The 25758-nt window shown below is 37.6% G+C and overlaps 2 protein-coding genes across 2 annotated transcripts in view; both read right to left on the minus strand.

Moving 5' to 3' along the window:
• The window catches only part of abca4a (ATP-binding cassette, sub-family A (ABC1), member 4a), a 35004-nt gene extending 19313 nt beyond the window's left edge, over positions 1–15691 (minus strand). Inside the window, exons 1-11 of the mRNA XM_051882534.1 lie at positions 15568–15691; positions 14947–15058; positions 14620–14713; positions 14012–14153; positions 13788–13927; positions 12857–12984; positions 9366–9563; positions 5361–5450; positions 3006–3246; positions 2770–2909; positions 175–291 (exon numbers count right to left, since the gene is read on the minus strand). Coding sequence (XP_051738494.1) covers positions 175–291; positions 2770–2909; positions 3006–3246; positions 5361–5450; positions 9366–9563; positions 12857–12984; positions 13788–13927; positions 14012–14153; positions 14620–14713; positions 14947–15012 — 1356 coding nt within the window. The 5' untranslated portion in view covers positions 15013–15058; positions 15568–15691. The remainder of the gene's footprint in view (positions 1–174; positions 292–2769; positions 2910–3005; positions 3247–5360; positions 5451–9365; positions 9564–12856; positions 12985–13787; positions 13928–14011; positions 14154–14619; positions 14714–14946; positions 15059–15567) is intronic.
• A 784-nt stretch (positions 15692–16475) lies between these two features.
• Positions 16476–25758, minus strand: part of arhgap29a (Rho GTPase activating protein 29a) — a 47932-nt gene continuing 38649 nt past the window's right edge. The window contains 12 exon segments of the mRNA XM_051881889.1: positions 16476–18739; positions 18835–18946; positions 19307–19534; positions 19536–19623; positions 19714–19946; positions 20262–20399; positions 20499–20687; positions 20885–21048; positions 21228–21326; positions 22112–22240; positions 23345–23517; positions 24394–24584. Coding sequence (XP_051737849.1) covers positions 17775–18739; positions 18835–18946; positions 19307–19534; positions 19536–19623; positions 19714–19946; positions 20262–20399; positions 20499–20687; positions 20885–21048; positions 21228–21326; positions 22112–22240; positions 23345–23517; positions 24394–24584 — 2709 coding nt within the window. The 3' untranslated portion in view covers positions 16476–17774.

The raw sequence follows: 25758 nt of genomic DNA on the forward strand, positions 1-25758 counted from the left end.
TAAAACTATCCCTTAAATCTGACTGGTTTATTGGAATGCAACAAGGATGTTAATCCAGGAACTTGTTCTAATTGGTAAAATCACATTCACCCTTGAAGTATTGTGCTAAAAATAAAAGGCTCTCTTATGTATTGCTATCATTTTTTTGAAGAATGTTTAAGAGACAGAGTTTACCCGAAGCATGTTCATCTGTACACCATCTTGAAAGAAGCTCCACACCTGTGGGCCCACCTCCTCCCAGGCCCGACCCATGTTCCTAAGTCTTTCTAACTCCTCAAAGGTAGTGTTTGCCTGGATAAACATACAAACTTATAAAGGTTAGATGCATTCAAATAAAGTAAGAACAAATTAAATAATCAGTTTGTTTAGCATTCAATGGTACAGTCACAAAGACAGAACAATACTCAGGTGGTGGCAACTGGTCGTCTGCTTCGAGTTTGACCACAGAATGACTGAATTCCCACCAGGAGCAGTTTACACAGTCCCACTGAAAGCCCTACTGCATAAACAGAGAAACTGAAGCTTTCTAAAGCTGATCTGATGGGACCAAAGCCATGGACCACTGCCCAGGGCAAGCCTGTCCTGCACCGGAGCTCTCTCGAGGGGCAAAAGCCTTAACTCCCTCTTTCTCTTTCTTTATCGCTCTTTCATTCAAATGCTTTGTTTTTTGCTTCTACTTTTACAATTGCGAGAGGCATCAAGGAAAGATTGACAAAGAGCTGGAAGGTTACATTATTAGGTTTACATACCCTTGAATCTTAATACTGTGTTGTTATTACCTGGATGGTTTGTTTTAATGTTTTGTGATGTTGTTCATGAGTCCCTTGTTTGTCCTGAGCAGTTAAACTGCCCACTGTACTTCAGAAAAATCCTCCATGTCCTGCAAATTCTTTGGTTTTCTAGAATCTTCTGTATATTGAACCCTTTCCAACAGTGACTATGATTTTGAGATCCATCTTTTCACAACTGAGACAACTGAGGCACTCATTTACAACTATTACAAAAGTTAAAAACATTCAATGGTGCTCAAGGAGGCAACACAAAGCTTTTAGAGCCAGGGTTTAAACTTTTGAACAAGATGATGTGTATTTTTTCTTATTTTGTTAAAAGATCCTCTTTTTTTAATTTACTATTGCCCTTCAGAAGCTACACTCTAAAAAATCTTGGGTGAATTTTTTTCCACCCAAGTCCTGGGTTGAGCCTTTTGGGTCATTTTTTGGGTTATTTTTTCAGTGTTTGGGTAGTTTTTGTGTTACCCAGATCCTTGGTCAGACATAACAACCCAGAGACTGAGGTATTTATCGCGGGCTTTTTGCGTTCCCCTTCAGGAGAGAGCAATGCGCACAGCTCCGTCAAATTGGTGCATGTCTTCGGTAAAATACAGGTTTGTGTAAATATAATTTTATCTATGAAATCGTTATTGTGCTGTATGTCGTTTAATTTTATGCAAAGCAACATACAGGGCGCGATGTGAGTCGCCTAAATGAGTGTAGCGTCGGTTTTTTTTGCATGATTGAAACGCCTGATGCTTGCATAAAATTTTATCATTTTATTCAAAAATATACAGAATATAAATACTTACGATGTTAAAATATGTTCTCAGAACTGTACACTGTTTGTTTATGGACAGCTTATGGAGTCAGTCACAGCATATCTCGGCTACGAGTGAAACGCAGGCGGCGGTCTAAAGTTAGAATTCCCCCGCTCAACATGATACAAGCTCCGGCAAGAGATCCAGCGCCGTTACGGTGGAAACGGGACAACAGAGACTGGTCGATTACGCTTGAATTACTTCTAAATGTTTAATTTTTTCTTCTAATATTTGTTAAATGAGCTTAAATGTAGACGATATGTATTAAAAAAAACGATATGAAATATGCTATACTGTAGAATATAATAGAAAATACAGGAATTATCATTCAAACCTGTGGTTGTGTGGAGTATTTTAAAAAAGTTTAGAGGATTCAAGTTAATCCGTAAACATTAATTCATGTATGAAGTAAAAAAAAAAAAAAAAAAATTAAGATATTTACATGTGGTAACTCTTCGATAGTCAACTTTAGACATTCAACTATCTGTAAGTTACTTTGCCTAATATCTGCTAACACTTTATTTTTATGGTCCCCAACAGACATTCTACTGACTATAAGTAACTTTGCAAGTACATGTTAACTTATTCTACAAACCCTAACCTAACAGTCTATTAATACTCTAATAAGAGTTAGTTGACATGTAGTTGCAAATTAATAAGACTTAGTTGACATGTAATTGCAAAGTTACTTATGGTTAGTACTAGTAGAATGTCTAAAGTGGACTATCGAAATAAAGTGTAACCTTACATGTTTCCCAGAAGACAAAATAAGTTTACTCTGATCAAACAAAAAGTTGGACAAGTAGTCGTCTTTATGCATTTGCCATTCTCTACTCTTTGAGGTACAGGAATGCTAAGGGTATGCTATTGGTGGAAAGAGAGGAAACTCATTTACAAAGCGCCCAGCTGAAAAACCTGCAGTCCTGCTTACATAAGAATCTGAGGGAGCACAAGCCAGTTAGCTGGTCATATGTTCTGAAGTGTTCCTAAAACACACGTAGCCTTTATGGGAACCTGTCAGTCCTGCGTCATTTCCCCTCTGGCTAACCCGCTGACACATCTGCAGCAATGTGGTGATTTATCTGACAGGCCCGGAGCAAGATTAGCTGTTGCATTAATTCACTTATCTACTGTTGTTCCAGGTGTGTGTGTAATCAAAGAAGAGCTCTTTCTCTTACGTTTTTAATGATCTGTCTGACAGCAGGGGAATCAGGAGCATACAGAATTTTGCCCATCAGGAAAGGCTTGACTGAACTCCACACAATCCTTGTGACCGGATTGGACTCCAAATCCTTCATGAGGTCATTACAGAACGGAGCTGAAGGAAGTATGGAGTTATGAGAAACACAAGAACATTCTCTTCTCCTCTTTTCATCTTCATCAATCTAAAATCTATGTACAGTACAGTACTCACTGGCCGTGTGATCGTAGCTGTACTTCCCCTCTCCCCGTGTGCTGTTGATGCCCAAAAAGGCTTTGTAGTTGTTATCCTCATACCAGTTGAAGGACGTGACCCTGGAGAAGGCCCCTTCAGTGTAGCCACAGAACAAGCTGGAGGTGGCGGCCATGAGTTGGCTGAAAGATGGGGTCTCATGGGACTGAAGCAGTAGAGAGACCACTTGCAGCAGGTCTTTAGAGCTAGTTCTGTCAAACAGCTGTTGAAAAAGTGGTATAAGAAAGTAAAAAGGTTTTTTTCAAAATCAAAATGAATGCACTTTTTAATTTTCCCAAAAACAATCAATGTTTTTAGAATACAGCAGCCCCAAACAGAATTCAGACAGTTTAGTCACATTTAATGCGTAAATGTCATTGCATTACTTAAAATATCAAACTAAAACGTTTTTATATTTCTGTTAAAGCACAAGCTCACTTTTCAAGCAAAACATTTCACAAAAACTTTTGGCACAAAATTGTACACTGTTACAAATTATGATATTTGGTATTTGGATGCTTTCTGGTTGTCTAACTTAGAACATGGAAAGAACATTTCCATAGTTAATACATTTAAATGCATAAATAACTAGTTCAGTCATGAGTGCGCAGGCTGATAGGTCCTTTACAGGCAATCTGCAAGCAATCAAATCATTACCACATGGCACAAGCTGATTGATCCCGCAGCCAATGAGATTGCTTGCTCAACATTTAAATAGTCTGGTTCATTGTTTACTGTAAGCTAGTCCTGCAGCGTTCAGTTCCTCTGAACCCCTCCACCTCCCCCAGCTTCACCTGCCTAGATCTGCTACGGGATTTATGTATGTCTATTTATGGAGCAGCAGCATGTCTGTGTATCTATTAGCAGTAGCAAGTTCATACTTGCTCTGCATCAGCAGCAGCATGATTGAAATACATTAAAAATGACCTTGGGACTGTGCATTTAATTTACAAAAGGAGTTTTGTGGACCTCAATGCAGTTTTGTCCACAAAATGTTTTCTGTAATTCAGTTTTGTAATTCAAAATGTCAAAATGCACATTCTGTGAATTAAATATGCATATTCATCTACATAAAGTACATTTCATGAGCAGAGTGCATTTTGTCTTCAAAAGGGTTCCTGTTCTGTAAATGTGTTTTTTGTAAAGTGTATTACGTGCACTTTTTTTCTTTCAGAACTTTGTGCACTAAACAAAATGGTGGGTATACGCTGAAGAAATGCAATTGCCACTGACTTTCTGTAGTAAATTTTATAACTGCATTTTGTGCCATATAATTCCTTCAGTCCACAAAATTAGTCAGGTTATACTTGATGGTCCATATAGGAACAGAAAAGTTATTGCAAAAAAAGAAAGCTCAAAAAACAAAGTTTTGTATTTAATGCAACAAAATTCATAAACAGTATGTGTGACTTTAATGTCCAGATTGGGGGCCCTGTGGAATTAATTACTTCTGACTTATAGAACTACAATAAATAATTAATTGTAGCTGCTGTACTAAAACATTTCTGATGTGGTTTATGCCAAAATCACTGTAATCTGCACATATTACAACACAGTAAGGAGTATGAATTTCATTTCTGTCATGGAGTCAAAAGGCAAACCTTTTGGCACCAAACTAAAATCACTCTAGGTGGGAAAGTCCATTATCCTCTAAACTCAAACACATCAAAGCCTACAGACAGGACAGATAATCTGAGCCTCTGGGGTCCACAGTACTACAGCAGGTGAAGAGAGAAAGAAAACAGCATCTAGAGAATGTCAGATAACAGCAATCCATTGATTCATACAAACTCCTTCAAACAAAAGCCAGCAAGTTCTGTAAAACACATACTGTATTTGTTTCCTTAAGTTAATAAAAAGGGATATATTTGGAAACAGGAGACAGTAAATTCCTGGATTTTTTCATTACGCACATCTGGCCCAGTGACATAGAGAACATGATGGAAAAGGAATTCGGAAAATGAGTAATTGGCGACGGGGTCCCTCTTAGCCGGGCGACAGACAAAAGACCAACCCCACTGACAGGAAGTCCCTGACTTGTAAAGCTACAGGCACATTGACACACTTTAATCAGCAGACGTTGCTGTATAACGTCCGTGCTGCGTTTCCCCCTGTTTCAGCAGGGTATAAAACACCCTCAACTGTAAACTAACCACATATGAACCTCAACCTTATTTACAGTGAGAATCTGACTGAGCAGCGGCTGAAATTAGCTTTCCGCAGACACACCAATGATATCTCCATATCCGTATGCTTGCGTAAAAAGCCAGGGCGGAGGAAATCGTGATTTCCTGATCACTAAAAATACAGTTGAACTTTTGAAGGGCCCATACACACCGCTCTCAGCTTCTCAGACACGGCAGGCAGAAGTCGGGCCCAGAAGTGCAGGTCGAGTCCATTGGAGTAGTTATCAAGAACTAGAGGAAGCTGCGAATGAGAGAAGAGAAGGAAATGAGGCCATCAAGTTAGATGGTATAGACGAATAGATGTACAGTGCATTCAATACATTAACAGTCACAATGTCATTGCAAGCAAGTTTTCAGGAGTTTTTTGTCAATTGGAAATTTTGCGGAAATTCAAAATTTCAATGTTTTTTTTAGTCGACAGACTCGACAACAAGGTAAAAGTCAAAAAATGTAAAAACACTTTAGTCTGATATTTACAGTGAATACAAGCAATAATACATAAATAGTAATACATTTTGAAACAGTGTTATTTTAGAATCAGATATACTATTATAGTTTTTGTTAATTTAAATTAAATTTTATTTTTGTATTTTCTGCTTTCATTTTAATTTAAGTAATTTTGTCGTATTTTTATCATTTTTACTGAATCCAATTTTTACAATTAAAGTAAGTGAACACAAGCATAAATACATAAATAGTAATAAATTAAACAAAAAAACTAATTCAATGTTATTTTAGAATCATTGATATGTGCTATTATTGTTTTTGTTAATATTTTTAATTAGATTTTATTTTTATATTTTCTGTTTTAATTTTAGTCATTTTGTTTTGTTTTTGTCATTTTTAGTTTATTTAGTTTTAGTTATTTAGTTCTTCAACTTAAATTAAATGAAAATGAGAAATGCTGCCTTGGCAACTAGCTGAAATAAAATAACAGTTTAAAAATATATATATATTTTTTTATTTTATTTTATATCAGTTCATTTTTATTTTAAGTAATGAAAAAGGTTTGTAACTCTGGTTTCAGTTACATTTATATCTAAAATATATGTATAAAATGAAAGGTCACGTATAAAATAGTGTTGCCAAATCATTTTAGCTGAAATTGCAAAGCAGGGTTTAGGAAATGCGTGTAGCACACATCCTGTCTTCCCAGACGTAACACTTCCAGAAACAATCTTTCTTCCAGGGGCTGCCCTAGGAACAGTATCCAAGCTACTTTACAATGGACCAGGAGGGACCAGGAAATGCCATGTATGTGTGTCACAGAAAGAACCTCAAATATGAGACATCCTTCCTATCAGTCTTTCTATCTATCTCTAATGCTAAAAGTGGCTTATAACATGTTTATATGGATCCAGCCTTCAGCGTTTGCATATTACTGACAATTAGACAGAAACATTATACTTACAGTGTAACATGATGAAAACAACACATGAGTGGCTTTGTATAAGTGTCTAGCAAATGAATAAACATGAATGTGTTGATGTATCTGTTCAGAGGGGGAATGATAACGTCTAGTCTTCAGTACAGTCTCTCAGTATTATTATGTAAAAGCTCTCACAGGGTTTAGTCCAGTAGAGGTGTGCTGACTGTAATCTAATTACTGAAATAGGCCAAGTCGGTTCCCTCCACTAACACAGATCGGGTGACTCAGGCTAACGCCCCTCTGTCCTCTCCCCATGCTTATTTAGAAATTATAAACTACCAAGAACAACCAGGAAGGGTGTGTAGGATTTTGTTACTAACTCTACAAAAATTCAAATATTATCATCAAACAGGAAGTACAAAAACAGGCACCTGATGTTGCTATAATCAGTCATCAATCTTCCTTTGTTCAGTTTCATTTGCTGGATATGGAATAATGAAATTATAATAAAATGAAACTGAAAAGGGTGGGAAAATACAAAAATACTTTTTTTACGTCATGGCGTAGCGTAATACCAGTAGTACGTCGTGTAAGTTACGCTTTAGCTAGTTATTTTACTTTATAACGTGTTAAATATGGATATTTTTCTTACACAAACACATTGCTTCACTTCAGAAGTTCTTTATTAACCCCCTGGAGCCATGTGGAGTACGTTTATGATGGATGGATATACTTATTTGAGCTTCAAACAGGTGGTTTCCATGCACTGCCATTATAAAGCTTGGGAGTTATATACAGCATCTCACAGAAGTGAGTACACCTCAAAATATTTTATTATATCTTTTCATGTGACAACACTGAAGAAATGACACTTTGCTACAATGTAAAGTAGTGAGTGTACAGCTTGTATAACGGTGTAAATTTGCTGTCCCCTCAAAATAACTCAACACACAGCCATTAATGTCTAAACCGCTGGCCACAAAAGTGAGTACTCCTCTAAGTGAAAATGTCCAAATTGGGCCCAATTAGCCATTTTCTCTCCCCGGTGTCATGTGACTCGTTAGTGTTACAAGGTCTCAGGTGTGAATGGGAAGCAGGTGTGTTAAATTTGGTGTTATCGCTCTCACTCTCTCATACTGGTCACTGGAAGTTCAACATGGCACCTCATGGCAAAGAACTCTGAGGATCTGAAGAAAATAATTGTTGCTCTACATAAAGATGGCGTAGGCTATAAAAAGATTGCCAAGACCCTGAAACTGAGCTGCAGCACGGTGGCCAAGACCATACAGCGGTTTAACAGGACAGGTTTCACTCAGAACAGGCCTCGCCATGGTCGATCAAAGAAGTTGAGTGCACATGCTCAGCGTCATATCCAGAGGTTGTGTTTGGGAAATAGACGTATGAGTGCTGCAGAGGTTGAAGGGGTGGGGGGTCAGCCTGTCAGTGCTCAGACCGTACGCCGCACACTGCATCAAATTGGTCTGCATGGCTGTCGTCCCAGAAGGAAGCCTCTTCTAAAGATGATGCACAAGAAAGCCCGCAAACAGTTTGCTGAAGACAAGCAGACTAAGGACATGGGATTACTGGAACCATGTCCTGTGGTTCGATGAGACCAAGATAAACTTATTTGGTTCAGATGGTGTCAAGCGTGTGTGGCGGCAACCAGGTGAGGAGTACAAAGACAAGTGTGCCTACAGTCAAGCATGGTGGTGGGAGTGTCATGGTCTGGGGCTGCATGAGTGCTGCCGGCACTGGGGAGCTACAGTTCATTGAGGGAACCATGAATGCCAACGTGTACTGTGACATACTGAAGCAGAGCATGATCCCCTCCCTTCGGAGACTGGCCCGCAGGGCAGTATTCCAACATGATAATGACCCCAAACACACCTCCCAGATGACCACTGCCTTGCTAAAGAAGCTGAGGGTACCTAAACCCTATTGAGCATCTGTGGGGCATCCTCAAACGGAAGGTGGAGGAGCGCAAGGTCTCTAACATCCACCAGCTCCATGATGTCGTCATGGAGGAGTGGAAGAGGACTCCAGTGGCAACCTGTGAAGCTCTGGTGAACTCCATGCCCAAGAGGGTTAAGGTAGTGCTGGAAAATATTGGTGGCCACACACTTTGGGCCCAATTTGGACATTTTCACTTAGGGGTGTACTCACTTTTGTGGCCAGCGGTTTAGACATTAATGGCTGTGTGTTGAGTTATTTTGAGGGGACAGCAAATTTACACTGTTATACAAGCTGTACACTCACTACTTTACATTGTAGCAAAGTGTCATTTCTTCAGTGTTGTCACATGAAAAGATATAATAAAATACTTACAAAAATGTGAGGGGTGTACTCACTTCTGTGAGATACTGTAACTCCGATTGTATTCGTCTGAAAAAAGAAAGTCATATACACCTAGGATGGCTTGAGGGTGAATAAATTATGGGGTAATTTTCATTTTAAAGTGAACTAATCCTTTAACAACATTCTTCAAAATATCTTCTTTTGTGTTCCACAGAAGAAAAAAAAGTCATACTGGTTTGGAATGACATGAGGGTGAATAAATGATGACAGAATTAAAATTTTGGGGGTGGACTATCGTTTTAATCTGGTCTTTTCAGTGTTTACTAAATTCTGACCCATAATTCTTTGTTGCTTCCACTCAAAACAAGAGCTGATATGACTTCCCTCATAGTTGGCATAGCTATCTGTGTCAGCACATCCTCTACACCCAAACCAATTTCCAACATTTACAGATAATATTAGTGAGTTTATTGAGTGTATGTAGAGACTGACCAATCGGAAAAGTTTGAAGAAGTCGAGGTTAGCATAGAATTTGTCCTCAATTGTCTGAAGACGCTGCGGTGTGAGAACACACATGGCATTGCGCACAGTATACAGGCCCCAACGGCTCGGGAAAATAAGGAAGCGCTCAAGAAGAGTCTGACTGCAGGCGATGTCCTTCAGACGGAGATCAGGAACTCCATATGCAAACTGAGAGAGAGAGAGAATGACAGACAGTGAAAAACAGAATGAAAAGATTAGGTGTTGAGGGCAGTTAATGCTGTGTTAGTCTGAGCCGGACTTAAACATTCAACAGTAGTAAAATGTTTCTGGAAATAGAAAAAATAGATAAAAATAGATAGTGATCTCTAAAACTATCTGTCATGTATCAGTCTGTGATTGACATAAAACATATCAAAACCATCAAAACAAATCAGTTTTGTTGTTGTAATGTTTTAGTAGTGTTGTTTTAGCAACACTTACACCAACTCGGTCACAAGAAAAAAGACACTAGCACCCATAACACCGAAAAAGATGCTAAAAAAAAAAAACCCCATCAATGCTACATTTATTAGCATCAATGCTCAACTTTTTGTTTTTCAGGCCCGGTTATGTTCATATTTAAACTAGCTAAAGTTGCTATGCTAACATTCTCTGGCCTCACTATAAAGACATATTGGCATTAGCATCATAGGCTTACAGTGTTACCTGGCTAATGCTATCTAAATTAGCACAATTCACAGTATTGATCAATGTATGACAGAAAACAAAATGGTAAATATTTGAAAGCAACAAAAGACCCCATGTGTTTTAGCAGCAGGTTTGAAAATGAAAATGAGCTAATTTTCCTCTCATAGTGTAAAACACTCACAGGTTAAAAGTCAAAACAACATACACATATGCAGTTAGTCAGCCAGACTCAACCTGTGCTCAACCTTCATCAAACATCTATAAAGAAACACCACCAGGTTCCCCATGGAATAGCATTTCAACTAAAGGAAGGGGCACAAAAGAGGATGGCAACAAAATTGGAGGAAACCATTAACATCCCAAGACATCCTTTAGCCATCGACTTAAATCACAAAAGAACACTTCTGAGGTGTTGCTGCCTGCTGCCATTAGACAATACAACATCTGCTGCTTACATAGTATAATATATATTATATAGTATGTATAACATGTATGTTTACATAATCCTTATGCTTTTAAATTATATGTATGTGTATAATATATAGATATCACATATTTTATATATGTGTCATATTGTATATAATTTGAATAAAAATAAAATTATGCTGTTCAAAAGTTTAGGAACAGGAAGCTTTAAAAAAATATTAATGTTTTTATGTATGATGCATTAAATTAATCAAAAGTACAGTAAAGACATTTACAGTATAGTGTTACAAAATATTTTTATTTCAATGCTGCGATTCACTTTCTATTAATCAAAGAATCCTGAAAAAAAGTATCACAGTTTACACAAAAATATGAAGCAGCACAACTCTTTTCAACATTGACAATAATAAGAAATGTTTCTTGAGCAGCAAATCAGCATATTAGAATGATTTCTGAAGGATCATGTGACACTGAAGACTGGAGTAATGAGGCTGAAAATGAGGCTGGTAGGTCACATGACAGTAACAACATGGCAGATGTAGTATGTCCGAATTTCATTCATACTACCCATAATCATACTATATAGAGCATACTTTTTTAATGGTCGTGAAGTACCTACTCAGTACAAACTTTCGGGTGCAGCACTTGTGTCTCTTTGCCTCAACAGTGGGATACACACTTGGATGAAACATACATATAGCTGCAAGCTATAGCTAAAAACCAGTGTGCAAAAAAACCCAGCTGGAAAACCTCCAGCTTCACGCATCCTCTCTAACCAGCTTTCTTTCCCTGCCTTCCTCTCTCTTTCCCTATTTCATTGGTAGCTAAGGACTTATCCAACCAGGACATTCCATCTTCTTCTGTATGCCCCTGCTGGCTGACTGGCAGCACCTCTGAGAAAGCCTTCAAAATGCCTTGCATTCCTCTCCCTTACATTTCCATATGAAAGTGACTCGGACCCTGATGTTCTTGTGTTCATGCTATCACTTCCTCTAGACCTGCTCCTCTCTTTGTCCACAGTGCTGCCCTCAAGATCAAAGGAGACACAGTCTCGTGCAAATCATCACTGGTGCTTTGTTCTCACTGAAAAATAAATCCACAAAGAATCTTGGGGCATGGTATCATGGGGGCGAGGTTCGGCCAGAGTCGTTCTGCCTTAGGTTGGGGGTCTGATTACTCGCAGGGTCCTGGGATGACAAATATATACATCACAAAAGGTCTGTACAGAGAGCTGAGAAACCCAAACATGCAGTCTGATGCTGAACAAACGGGCACTTGAGAACCAGCCAAGATTCTCTCAGTCTCAAACAGAGACATTCAAGTCCACCAACAAAGTCTATTTACATGCAGAGAAAGCAGATGAATTTGTGTCTCTGTGGCGAAATCAATCTGCTTATCATTCACGATTAAATTAGACAATCACAAAAAAAGGACGCTTTGCTTCTCTTTGTTTTGGAGACTTCAAGCTGACTATACAATATACTATATCACCTAGTACTTAGATAAAACAATATCTAATATCACCCATAACCAATATATTGTCCATTTCTAGAGCCAGTTTCACTTATAATGGCCTAAATGTGAGTTCAAGCTCAACTTTGTTACTCATTTTACATGAAAAAGAGGCTAAGCAACCTTACTACATGCACTGTAAAAATGTTTGTAATTTTAACTTTAAAAGACAGCAAAAATGCTACAGAAAAAAAAAAACTGTGTGTTAACAGTATGTTTGGTTTTAAGTCACCATTATGGTGATCAGTGTTTGCTTTAGTTGGGTTCTTGACCCTTGACTTGACCCTTGACATTAGTTTTTCTCTGGCTGCTGTAACTGAGTGTTTATAAGACACATTTGTCATGTGATCTGGTGATATTGGCTCCATATTAATGTTGACTTAATCATCATGTAAAGGCCTGATACACTGATCTCTACTAGAGTCTAATCTTTGATTATATGGTGGATGTGTTCATTAATTTTGTGTTATTGATTGTAGTAGCTCTGTGATTTTTCTCTAGAATATTTAATTTTAAGTACTGAATAATACTAATACTAGGGTTAGGGTTTGGTTTAGGGTTAGTTGCACATAATTGTGCATAATTTATAGTTAATACTATAGTAATGTAACATGTGTAACAAGGAAACTATAAAATAAAGTGTTACCAACTAGTCTTAATATTTTATGCAGTGTTTCTTCTCAAGTAAATGTATCTTGTTTTAAAGATTTTTAGAAACTTTACCTGGAAAACACTCCTTAAAAACTCCTTAAAACACATACTGTATTTTGCAGTATAGTATGCAATGGACATACAAAAAACAAATGACAAATTATTCCAATATTTATTTTGGATATTTCTGGATCATATAATTTAAGCAGTCCAAACCAGTTTACCTGTTCAGGTCGGATCTGTGAATGAACCAGCTGATGCACCACAGATTCTGTGAGAGGAACATCTCTGAGCAGGTATGAAGTGAGAGTTTCATCATCCTTCAAAATGTCCTCCACTTTCACACCTCGACCTGCATATGAAGTGAACAAAATGCATGTGAATAGGATGCCAGAGTGGAGAATTTCAACAGGATGAAAGAATGCGACACTTCAACACTTAAAGAGATGCTCAGCTGGAAAGATTTCAGCAGCAAGTCTATCATTCTGATGAGATGAACAGATAAACAACAGCTCTGGTATGCCAGGCATCCATGGCCTGCTGAAATATGGCCAAGATATCACTCTGTTTATGCTTATTTTTGAAAGAAAGTGAGAAGAGGAGGTGATAGAGGAGAGAGATTCCGGTGTGAATCAGTGCCAGGAACCTAGAGGAGCCAGAGACCATTTAACACGACACAAAAAACATGGGCTTTGTTCTCAAGGGCCACAGAGCTATTAGCACTTTGAACGCAAGCTGCTGCACGTAGGACTAAGCTTAAGACAGGTTCTTCTGCCAGGAATCAAAAGTTCATTCATTCCTGCCCTCACCATAATGCACTGGACAATTATGCAGTCAATCACCAGAGAACAATCAATCACATTCCACTGATGGCCATAGACATTTGTTTTTCTAGCGAGGACAGGCCCATTAGAGCTTTCAGTGAAGGAATGCCAGACTCAAACCCAGACAACTTCTATTTGTGTGTCCCGTCATGAGGTAAACAAATGGAAGTGCTTTCTCTAAAAATAATAGTATGGAAGGAGCATAAGCTTCTTAGCATTCCCCATGAAAGGACCTCTTCCGAGGCAGACTGAGCATGTGATGTAATCTGATAGAGTGTTGTAAACATTGGAGGAACGGCTGGGAAGCCGAGGCGACGTGAGGTTTGCTGACCTGCGATCACTTCGGGATTGGTTCGGAGAGTGTCCATGAAGTTGCTCATGGCCATGAGTTCTCGCCACAGCCGTCCCAATTGCAGGAACTCTGGATCTTCAAACAGCAGCTCCTGCGCGTCTGCCCAAAACCGAGCCAGTCTGAACAGAGAGGGGTGAATGTGTGTTACAGCAATGGAGGACTAGATCAACTTCATCATTTGCACATGAAACAAATCAACTCACATTGAGTTGTTGTAGTTGGACACCAGGCCTGGAGACTCTCCACGGGTTGAGTGCTGGAAACAGGGGTTGTTGGCATTGCAGAAGATCCCTTGGATCCATGGAAGGATGCCAGTGGAGGGCATGGCTTTGTTTGGAAAATGACCTGAGGTGGTGCAAACTGGTCATTATTGCCAACAAAGGAACATATGCATCACAAGAATCAACCAACATCCGTGAGACCGGTTGCTTTCTGAATGTGACTTGAAATACCATAATACAGAATAAAATAAATGAGAATTATTATTAATATGTAAAAAGAAGATATTATCTATAATTTTATTGTATTTTTTAATTATATATATATATATATATAAAAATTTTAAAATACAATAAAATAATAGACATCTTCTTTTTACATAATAATTCTAATTTTTTTTTATAAAATGTTTAATATATATATACATTTTATAAAATGTTTTATCTTTTATATAAATATTACACTACACATACAGTCATTTTTATTATTTTTTATTTATTTTATTTTTAAATTCCAATTTTCGGTATGAAAATAAACATTTTCAAAATGTATTTAATTATTAACTATTAAAATCATCTTCAACCATCCATACATTCATGTTGGCGGTAAAGTGGGTTCGCTCTTCTCAGCCAAACCAGTCCAATGAATAGCACCACAGGCCACATAATCTCCATAAAGAGCCGTGTCTGTGGTTAAAATGCAAGAAAATTCATTAAAAGGCTGAAGAAGAAATGCAGACAAAGAACCTACAGATGACAGTGAACACATCCTTTTTGTAAATACAAAACTTTTGAATCCATTAGTCAGGTGAAGTTCAAATTCATCGCATAACATGACTGGAATTTCCTTTAGCTGAATAAAATGTAATAATTTCCAGACTTCCTATGTGTATAGTGAAGGAACAAGCTGATCTTTTCACCTTCTGCCTCTTGCGGATTGTCCAGTTTTTCCAGAGGAGCAGCCGCACTTGGCTGTTGGTTCCCATGACTGCTGCTCTTCACCCCCACAGGGGTCACATACAGGTGACCTACCTGGACAAAACAATGAAAGTAAAGACACTCATGCACATTTAATCTCCATCAGACATGTCAAGACGGTTATAAATCCAATTAATGCAACAAAAATATGAGTCAAATGCACCAGTGGTCTAATCCCAACCTAAGAATCCACATACGACCTCATGCAAACCTTCATACATTTAGTTCCAAAGGAATTTTACAGAAAATAGTGGCTTACAAACCACCAAGTGAGCAACCCAAAGGCAACAGGAAAGGATGAGCAAGACACCAAACTGTTTCTGTCTTCTACCCCTCAGAAAGATTCAAAATAAATACACTGTATCTAAATCATAAGACCAATTATGAGACACAATGAGACGAAATGAATTGTGTGGGCTGTCAATACAGTTCAGCATATTACAGACAAACACAGTACTCTTACATAACAGGCCTGCATGCTGCTTTATGTAACACTCAATAACCATTCATCCGGAAATGGCTAAAAGACACATGTAAAACATAATTAAACAGAAAGAACTCACCTCAGGAGAAGAACTCTTTTTTACGCTTACATCTGCTGAAGCTCATGGCCGTCCTCACTCGACTGACTGTAGGTTTGCTGCAGACGCTAAGCAGGTTTGTAATCTGATTGATTTAAGCTCCTTTCACCAGTGTGAGAGCCGTTGCTCTGAGCCCAATCTATGCTGCGTTGGACCTGTGACCTAACTAACAGCTACTTGGTGATGAATATGAATTCTTATAAATTCATGTTCATTTGGTAAAAATATTCTATATAGCGAAGACCAGGGCTAGTTGTCACACGTTTACGCCAGTGAATATGTCAAGTATGAACTATATTTCTGTATAAACACATACCTTAAAGTCTGGCTACAAAAAATATATTGGATATTTCCATCGTCACTGCACAGAAAAAAGTTCAGTAAACAAAATGGCGCACACATTGTAGGAAATTTCCCTCCTGCAAATAAATGCTGCCTCAGTTTAGTATTAGCATTTTAAAAACTTCAAAATTAACTACCTTTAACATTACAACATTTTTTTTTTTTTATATAACATGGGGATAACATGGGGAACAATTCTCTCTTTTAACTAGTTGCTTATTAGCTTGCATATTACTAGGATACTGGCTGTTTATTAGTACTTATAAAGCACATATTAATTCCTTATTCTGCATGACCTTATTCTACATCCCTTAATCCTACCCAATACCTAAACCTAAATGCTACAACTACCTTACTAACTAATAATAAGCAGTAAATTAAGAGTTTATTGAGGTAAAAGTCATAGTTAATAGTGTTCCCCATACTAAAGTGTTACCAGGATGCAATATCAAGATGCACCACCATCATATTAAATGAGGTAAAAACAACCAATAATAAGTGATAAGAAATCATTTTTTAACAATTCATTGATACAATAATCATTGTCATTCACCATTCGCCAATTATCAAGTTTAATTTTGATTAAATTTATGGCTGGGACTTCAAAAACACATTTCTATGCACACAATGAGGGTAACACATTCTGTGAGGTACATCACAACAATTTCAAGTAAAAACATGAACTCAAATTTGACATCAGCTGTGGTTTTAATAAGTTACAAGTGTGTATTCTCACATCATGTACCTGTTTTTACACTTGAGGGAAGGCAAGACATCTTGAAAATACTCAGTTTATATCATTCACATCAGATACATGGGTGCTATTTACAAAAGACACTGATTGAGTGTTAAACTGGTAAAATGTGGTTTAGACCAGCTAATTTGTGTTGGACAACCAGTCAGTGGACTCTCATAAATGAAGGCACTTGCTTTGGCTTGACTTGCTTGTTTTGGGTATACTGACATTTCAGTTGATGTTGATATGAACCATTAAAAATAATAAGAAAAAGGAAAAAAAAAAAAAAAAAGAAAAAAAACTTTGGGCAAACTGCTACAATATTATATAAACACTTAATAGAATGTGGGCCAAATTGCATTTCTAAAAGCTCTATATTAACAGACTTATAAACAATAATTAATATCAGCATTTTTTTTTTGTATTAAAAAAAGAAAGACAAAAAAACACCTTTGCACACTTTAACAAAAAACAAGTGTACATCTCTCAGACAGATCAGATTACATCCGTCTGTTGTTCTTGAAAAACAAAATTAACACTGCATGTAGTTCAACAATTCAGTAGCGAGAAATGTGTGGTTCCAAAGTCTAATAAGTGCATTTTATGATTATAATAAAGTGACGATACTCAACTGTAACAGCTTGGTCATTTTGGTTTTGGTGTAAAACATAAAAATACAGAAATATACAGAATATATAAATTTATATATTTTTTTAAACAAACAATATCATATACAGTGTAAATGAAATTGCACAGTGACAGTGACGTTCTGGTGTTATAATGCAAAAACGGGACTTTGTGCATAAGTGATGCGATAAAGTAAAAAACATTAAGTGCATACTGTGTAAATTCTTGTCCAAAGGGTTTTTGTTTGATTATTACAAACAGCAGATGCGCAATATATTAATATATAGATTTAAAACATGTCCTTGCATCTCTTCACAGTTATGGAAAATATTTCCACATATACAAAATGGGGCTGTTGCTAAAATTCACAGGTCCGAGACAAAATTGTCAAAGACAATGACCAGGGTATTCCATAGTCGGGCTCCCTCGTCCCGGGATGATGTTCCCAGTTGTCCCCCTTCACCGAATCATACATGTCTAGATCTCAAACAAAATGTGCCTCCCTGTGTTCAAGATCCTGCATACGGTGTGATCTGAGTCTCTGGTACACGGGTTTGGTCTCGTTTTGTCCGAGTTCCTCCGGGCTGGAGCTGGGAGACTGGGGGAGCGGAAGTGGGCTTGTATTGTGGGCATCCAGCTCTGGTGATGGTTCTGGGTCCAAATCCGGCTCGGGCTCATCAACTGAGACTTCCACCCCAAACCCTTCCTCCTCCTCCTCATCGTCATCATCATCCTCTTCTTCTTCCTCGGTGCTGTTTGCAATTGCTCTACTAGACTTACGCTCGACCTCTGTTAATGTTTTGGTTTTGCTACCTGGAGGTTTGTAGAATGTTCCAGGAGGAGGTTGCAGAGTTCTAGGGGGCCTGAAGGCTGTGGGAACAGGGCAGTACTCGCTAACGTTTCCTTCCCTACGTAAAGTCCGTCCAGGCCTCACAGCAATGGTGTAGGGTCTGTTAGCAAGAGCAGTGCTGCCGGATTTGGTGTGTTCTGAGAAAGACGATGACGTGAGAGAAGAAGTATGAACGTTGGCATCATTAGCCCCGGAATCAGCAGAACAGGTAGTTGTAATCATGAAGGTCTTTGGAGTGATTTCGTGATGCTTATACTGCTTGTCCCAAGTCCGCCGTAGGGTCTGCGTATCGATGTAAGATTTCCTGTAATGGTTTCCCGCTCTGGACTTGGGCTTTTCCTCTTCGGACACCTCCTCGATGACGGGATCACGACTGTGGTTATCATCCTGCTCTACAGAGTTCTTCACGTTACATTCGTCCACCTTGGCGAGGTTGAGGAGCCGCTCGGCTGGCATGCTGATAGGTCGAGAGGCCAGCTTAGGTCTCGGAGGCCGAAGCTGAACTCTGGAGACGTGGTTGCGGCGGCTGAGGCCGGGCGAGTTCCGCATTTCAGGAACGCTTGTCGAGAGGTGCCTGTTGATGTCCACTGTATCACCAACTGCATGTAAAGACGAAGAGTGAGTGAAGTAGAAGCTTTCGTTATATGACGATATGTCACTTTATGGGTTTTTAGCCAAGTAAATCAATACTGACCTGCAGTGAAGTCTTTGTCAGACCTTATCTTCACCTCTTTCACCTCATCCATCAGGTGCGTAGAAGGTATTACAGAAGAATGTCTTTTATATGTCTTAGCCTTTGGCTGTTGCTGCTTTGACAAATGAAACGAAAAAGGAAATATGAAGCAGATACTTTTTATTAGACTCAAGGAATTTTCATTTGGTATCATTTTTTAGGCTTCTAAGGTTTGGTTTGATCTTTTCTCTGCTGGAAAAAACAGTTGGTGGACTTACTTGGACCACAAAAAACCCAACTATTACTGGTCAAAGGTGGTCTACTAGCCCTAATTAGCTTATTCAAGATGGTTCAAACCAGCTAAACTACCATCTTGACCAGGTAATGACTGGTTTGGGCCAGTCTGAAACCTATTAAACTATCAGAACTTGGTGTCTGATGGACTTTACCAATTATTATCAACATCATCATAAACATCAACAAACCGCCTCACCTCCTTAATGTCCACCAGGGACTTTGAATGTCGACTAAGCTGTTGTTCCTTCTCCTGTGGGGTGAAGCGTGATTTGATGGGGAGCGGGGAGCTCTCTGCTACAGGGGAGGAAGGCGGAAGAGGACTCAGAGGAGTATCGAAGATCATCTCGTAATGGCGGATCAAAAGCTCCACAATCAGGGCCTGGTAGGGGTAATCCACCAGAGAGGACAGAGAGACCTCTGCATCAGGCCTGTCGGGGCTTGATCAGTGTGGGCCCAAAGATGATGCCCAGATTACTGGCAGTCATCTTGTTCTCATCCGCCCTTTCTGACACCCTATTAGAAAGAAAAATGTGATTACATAACTGTGTTTTCTGACACTGTTTTCATCGATATTCTAATTAAAACATATTCTCATTCAAACACCTGTGCAAGTGCTGAATCAGGAACTGCAGGGTTTTGTAGTGGGCTGGAGGAAGCTGACGCAGCAGGTCTTTAATCTTGAAGAGGACCCGGTTGAGCTCTACGCTGATCTGCGGGCTGTCGGAGGTGGGACTTCCTCTTGACGCCTCTACTTCGTCAACAATGATACTCTGACTCTCTTTGGCCAATCCGATGAAGTCGTTATAGTATCGGAAAAGAATGAGGGGCTCTGGGAGCTGAAGGGTATAAAATGATCATTTTTATTATTTTATTTTATAAATGGGTAAATAGAACAATATTAAATTCACAAAATGAAATAAAATAATAATAAATTACTAATATATTAATATAATATTATATATATAATAAAATATTAATAAAAATACATTTAATTAAAATAAAGAAATCTTTAAAAATTCTGAAGCAGGGCTAAAAATTAATGTTTTTTAGGGCAAAATGTTTCTTAAATAATTTTGTTTAATAATTGATAATAAAAAAGTCACAAAAACGTAATAAATTTATTACTTAAAAAACATAATTTTGACTTATACCTGGCGTAGGTAGAGTTTGAGGACGTTGCTGATATCGTGAGGGTAGAGATCTGAAAGCTCAACCAGGTCTTTGCCATTCTCAAAAGCCTGACAAAGCTTCTCCACCCGTGATTTGGCACCGTTAACACGATAAATTCCCTTTAAAAAAAACAACAAAACATCCCCTTTCAGTCTCGCTCAGCATTTACATTTCATATCCTCCTGGAAATACATAAGACATAGAGAGGAAGTACCCACCTTGATATTCAGAGCCCTGTTTTCGATCTCTGAGGTGCATTTTTTGATGATGAAGGGGATTCCATCAGGGCTGTTCCTGGCTGCCTGAGCAAAGTCGATAGCAAAGAGATGGAGTTTTCCTTGTAGTTTCTTATGCCCACACTGGATGGCTAGAGTCTCCAAACACTTCTTATGACAAGCGAGAGAACACTGAAAATAACACAAGAAAGAAGAACAGATTACATAATTAAATTTCCATGGTGCAATTTCTAAATTAATTCTTCACCTTAAAAGGTATGAAATGGCATTTGAAACACAAAAACATCAAATAATATTATCTTACAAAAAAGAAAAAATTAGCTTATGCTTTATCAATGACCTGTGTGTGTGTGTATGTAAAACCTCACCTCCTCGCATTCAGCACCGTGAAATACCACAAGACTATCACACTCCCGGCACTTCGATGGAGCACGGAGCTTCCTCAGCTTGTGCGTCTGTGCCGCTTTAGACATCTGCGTGTTGCGAAAAGGCCCAGGAGAGCTGGCTGCCTCCGTAACCATTTCACTCAAGCCTAAAAGAAAATGTTTACAGTCAAAAGACTTTGAAAAATGTTTTCAGCAATAATTATAACATGCTTGGTCTACATTCTGTGCATTGTCTATGGGTTACAGTAAAAGAAAAAAGAATGTGTGCAATGTCAAACAGCCAGAGAGCATGTTTGGAAGTGTTACTCAATGTACAAAAGCTCACCATTATCTGAAGGAGATGGCGGTTCTCTCTCATCCAGATCATCTGCTGAAGACATGGTGCCGGTGGATGGGGTTCTGGGAAGCCTTCTCTTAAAATCTCCTGGAAAATGCCACAAAGGGATGATTAGTTTCAACACTACATGTTTATGTTTACAATCAATACAAAAATCATATATAGAAGATGTTACAGTACTGTTCAAAAGTTTGGGGATGGTAATATTTTTAATATTTTTGAAAGAAGTTACTTATGCTCACCAAAAATGCATTTATTTGTTCAAAAATACAATAAAAACAGTAACATTGTAAAATATTATTGCAATTTAAAATAACTGTTTTCTATTTTAATATATTTTAAAGTGTAATTTATTCCTGTAGTGGCAAAGCTGAATTTTCAGCATCATTACTCCAGTCTTCAGTGTCACATGATCCTTCAGAAATCATTCTAATATTTGCTGCTCAAGAAACATTTCTTATTATTATCTATGTTGAAAACATAAACATTTTTGTAGAAACCATGATACATTTTTTCAGGATACTTTGATGAATAGAAAGTTCAAAAGAACAGCATTTATTTGAAATAGAAATAGCATAATAAATGTCTATACTGTCACTTTTGATCAATTTAATGCATCCTTACTGAGCAAAATTATTAATTTCTTAAAAAAAAAAAACAACCTTACTGACCCCAAACTTTTCAATGGTAGTATACAGTATGTACTGTAAGCACCACATGGCATTCTGGGTAATTTTGCACCTGAATACGTGACTGGTCTGTTTACCATCACTATGCTATGTACAGTCATGACACAAGACCTGTCAATCAAGAGTGTTGTTCTGCCTCAAGCAATGAGAGGTTTATAAGAGTAAGAGTGATTGTAGCTGTACCTGGGCTTGCCGTAGGAGAGTCCATAGAGCGAGATTCGCTGCTTCCTCCAGCGCTCTCAGAGTCACTGCACATGCCTCCACCCTGACTGCTGGTCCTCCAGACCCGGAACGGACCCTGGATCCTCAAAGCTATCCAACACGACATAACATTCAGAAACATTTATCTGGATACACAAGCTTTTTTTAAATTTATATATCCATCATTGTGTTTCACTATATAACATGGTACATAAGTGATTGATTCATGAACAAATGACTCTTATAAACCAGTTCTTTTTAGTGATTCAAAACAATATAGTGTACCAAGTCAAGTAAGGTTTATTTATATGGCGCTTTATAAAATACAGATTTCTTCAAAAACAGATTTACAGTAGTAGCCGATTCTGCAACCAAGTGACTCTTATGAACTGGTTCATTTTAGTGAATCATAACCATATATATAGTCACCAGTGTAGCCTGATTGCTGAAACAAATGACTCTTATGAACCAGTTCTTTTTAGTGAATCATAGCCATTTAATATACCAATGTAACCTGATTCCCAAAACATGACTCTTATGAGCCAGACCTTTTAATTAATAGTTTTAATTAAAGTTACAGGTTTGAATCAGTCTGAAACACTGCACTGTATAATTTAAAGTGTTAGCAGAAAGAAAATTACCATCACATGTACTTTATGCAAAATGGACATTATAACTAAAATATACCTAAATTAATTTAATCAAATCTAATTTGAATCAGAATTCAATTGAATTGAGAGCTTATGAATCAGAATCAAACTGAATCATTATTGAATCAGTATTGATACCCTAATAATAAATAGGATAAAATTATAGGAAGTTGGACGAAAAATAGGAGATGAGAGTTAAGAACATATCAGGTGTATCTGCCGCCCACTTCCTCTGCCCTGTCTTCAGCTGATGCTAGTTCACACTCTCGTAAACCTTAATGAGATGTCTTAAAACACTAATGTGTCCAATTGATCTCTGCTAAAAGCAGGTCTGACAGGCCAATCTCAGAGCGGAGGTTTTATCTGTCATTAGTGAAAAGAACAAAGGTTTTCATGAAAGAGATAAACGAGGGCACATCCTGAGGGAACGATTCACTTTTAGCATTCCAGGGAAGTCAGCCAAACCCCGCAGTGATGCAGCCTAACTGGACCTCACCGTACATTAAAACATGCTACGCTTTTAAGGAAAACTTGTTCAAAAGAGAAGAGGTGTTTTATGTGCTACCTTGAATATCTGTACTGCTGTTGGAGCGTCCGTCCGTCATCTTTCCAGTGCGTGCTTGGACGTGACTCTCCACGTCGTCGGCACTCAGGAAGTCTCCAGGTGTGAGAGACACCTGGGACAAGTGAACTTGGGATGAATGACCGCTATTCATCACTCGCTTTGAGAGGGGCAACCTGCATGAACAAAAGTATTCCAGAAAACTAGTTAAAAGTAGTTTGGAGTAGTTAAAAGCAGTTTATACCACAAACCTGATATGAGAAAGAACATAGTTGGCCATATTGACTGTGGCTATTTAAACATGTTAATGTTGGTACGCTGTATATATATATATATATATATATATGGTCATATACACCTAGTATGGCTTGAGGGTGAGTAAATTATTGGATCATTTTAATTTTTGGGTGAACTATCCCTTTAACACTTGTGTGCTTGTTTAAGAGAGACTGTCGAAATCCAGTTTTCACCACCTTCCAGCCATTTTAGTAAAAGTTCGAAACAAAAGGCCTTCAGCTAAATCTCTCACCAAGCCATGAATAAAAAAGGACCTTGTGTTAGAACATGGGTGTTTTGACTAGACTGCTTTTGAGTTTCGTTTCAGGAATGAGAGTTGTGTTTTAATAGAGGTTGCTCTGAAATACTGTCCCCAACACAACACAGGATATCAACAACCCAGATTCATGTGCCAGAAAGAGAGCGTGTGGACATGAGATCTGCTAAATAGGAACAACTAGAAACATTCCTCCCTTCACTCCTGTCCCGTTCCCTGTATCCCTCTCTGCCCTGACCACAGTCATTTCCTCAGGAAGACCTGAGGGCGACCACACAATTGTGTGACATTCTCACCAACACAATTAATTTTCTCTCTCTTTCTCCATCACTCAGTGACTTAAAAGTCAAAAATCTGGAAAAAAAACAAGCAGGCCGCTGCCAGTTTTTGAGAATCAAAACTTGGCATAGTGATTCCAAAACACAGATTTTCCTGGATACTCATCTCGGTGGGAATGTCTTGAGCTGGGAAAAAATTACGGATAGGGATATAGACCTACCCTGTGTTCTGTGTCCCAGAGATGTCAAAGGAGAATGAATCCACTCTGGTCCTGTCTGAAGGCAGACTCTTCACAAATTCAGTGTAACACAGACCCGGCTCGTACAGTTTAGAGTTCTCGCATAGTGACTGGAAGTTCACAGGCAGGGACACCACCTGGGCCTGCTGCATCTGAAACCAGTTCACCGTCACCTGCAAGCAAGAAAATAAATTATTATTATCAAATGAGTACAATTGAGGCAATTGACACAAACATCTTGTACTAATTGTGCCAAATTTCTATCCTTGAGTCATTTAGAAAAACCACAGCATCAGAACTGCAATACGTTGCAGAAAATTTACTGGCCAGACGTTAAAACAATATTAAGGAAGTTTTAGTGATGTTCATGATCCAAACTTTAATGCAAATTTGTTTAAACAGAATTTCGAACCAATGAGATTTAGTGTTGTTTTTGTTAACTAAAACTAAAATAAAGCTGAAATAAAACAATTAATAGATGAAAAACTTAAATAACTGAAACTGAAATAATAAAATAATTTGAAGTTGAAGCACTAAATTACTAAAATTAAAGCTACATATACATATTATAGTTTGGAGTAGTTAAAAGTAGTTTAGATTAATCGCATCTAACATAAAAATTTAGATGCATATGCATGCTGTCAAATCGATTAATCGCATCTAACATAAATGTTTGTAAATACATATGTGCATATATATATATATATATATATATATATATATATACACACATACATACACACACATACATACACACATATATTTACACATTTTTATGTTAGATGCGATTAATATATATATATATATATATGCTGTCAAATCGATTAAACGTATCTAACATAAAAGTTTTTAAATATATAATATGTGCATATATATATACATATATTTACAAACTTTTATGTTATATGTGATTAATCAACTTGACAGCACTAATATATATAGTTTTATTTAATTTTTTATTGGTATTTTAGTAGTTAATTACACTAGTTTATATATATAAACTAATGTCAAAAAGCACACATATCGCTAATTAAAATAAAGCTACAAATAAAATAAAAAAGTGAAAATTAAAAACTAACCTATATATATAAATAAAACAAAAAGCACAACAAAATTACTAAAACTTAAACTAAAATTAAAATGAAAACTGTAAGAAAAAAAAAAATCTAAATCCAAAAAATTAATAAACATTAAAAAACATGAAAAAAGTAAAATCAAGAAATTGTCAAAAAAAAAATTAATTAACACTTTAAAAGATATGAGATTTAGCGCTCGTCCACTGAGTCATTCCTGGTTAAGAAATTGTGAAATTTAATCTGTAGCCTGAGGTCACTTTGTTAAAGTGAG

Source organism: Ctenopharyngodon idella, chromosome 23 (assembly GCF_019924925.1).
Source record: "Ctenopharyngodon idella isolate HZGC_01 chromosome 23, HZGC01, whole genome shotgun sequence".
Taxonomy (NCBI): Eukaryota; Metazoa; Chordata; class Actinopteri; order Cypriniformes; family Xenocyprididae; genus Ctenopharyngodon; species Ctenopharyngodon idella.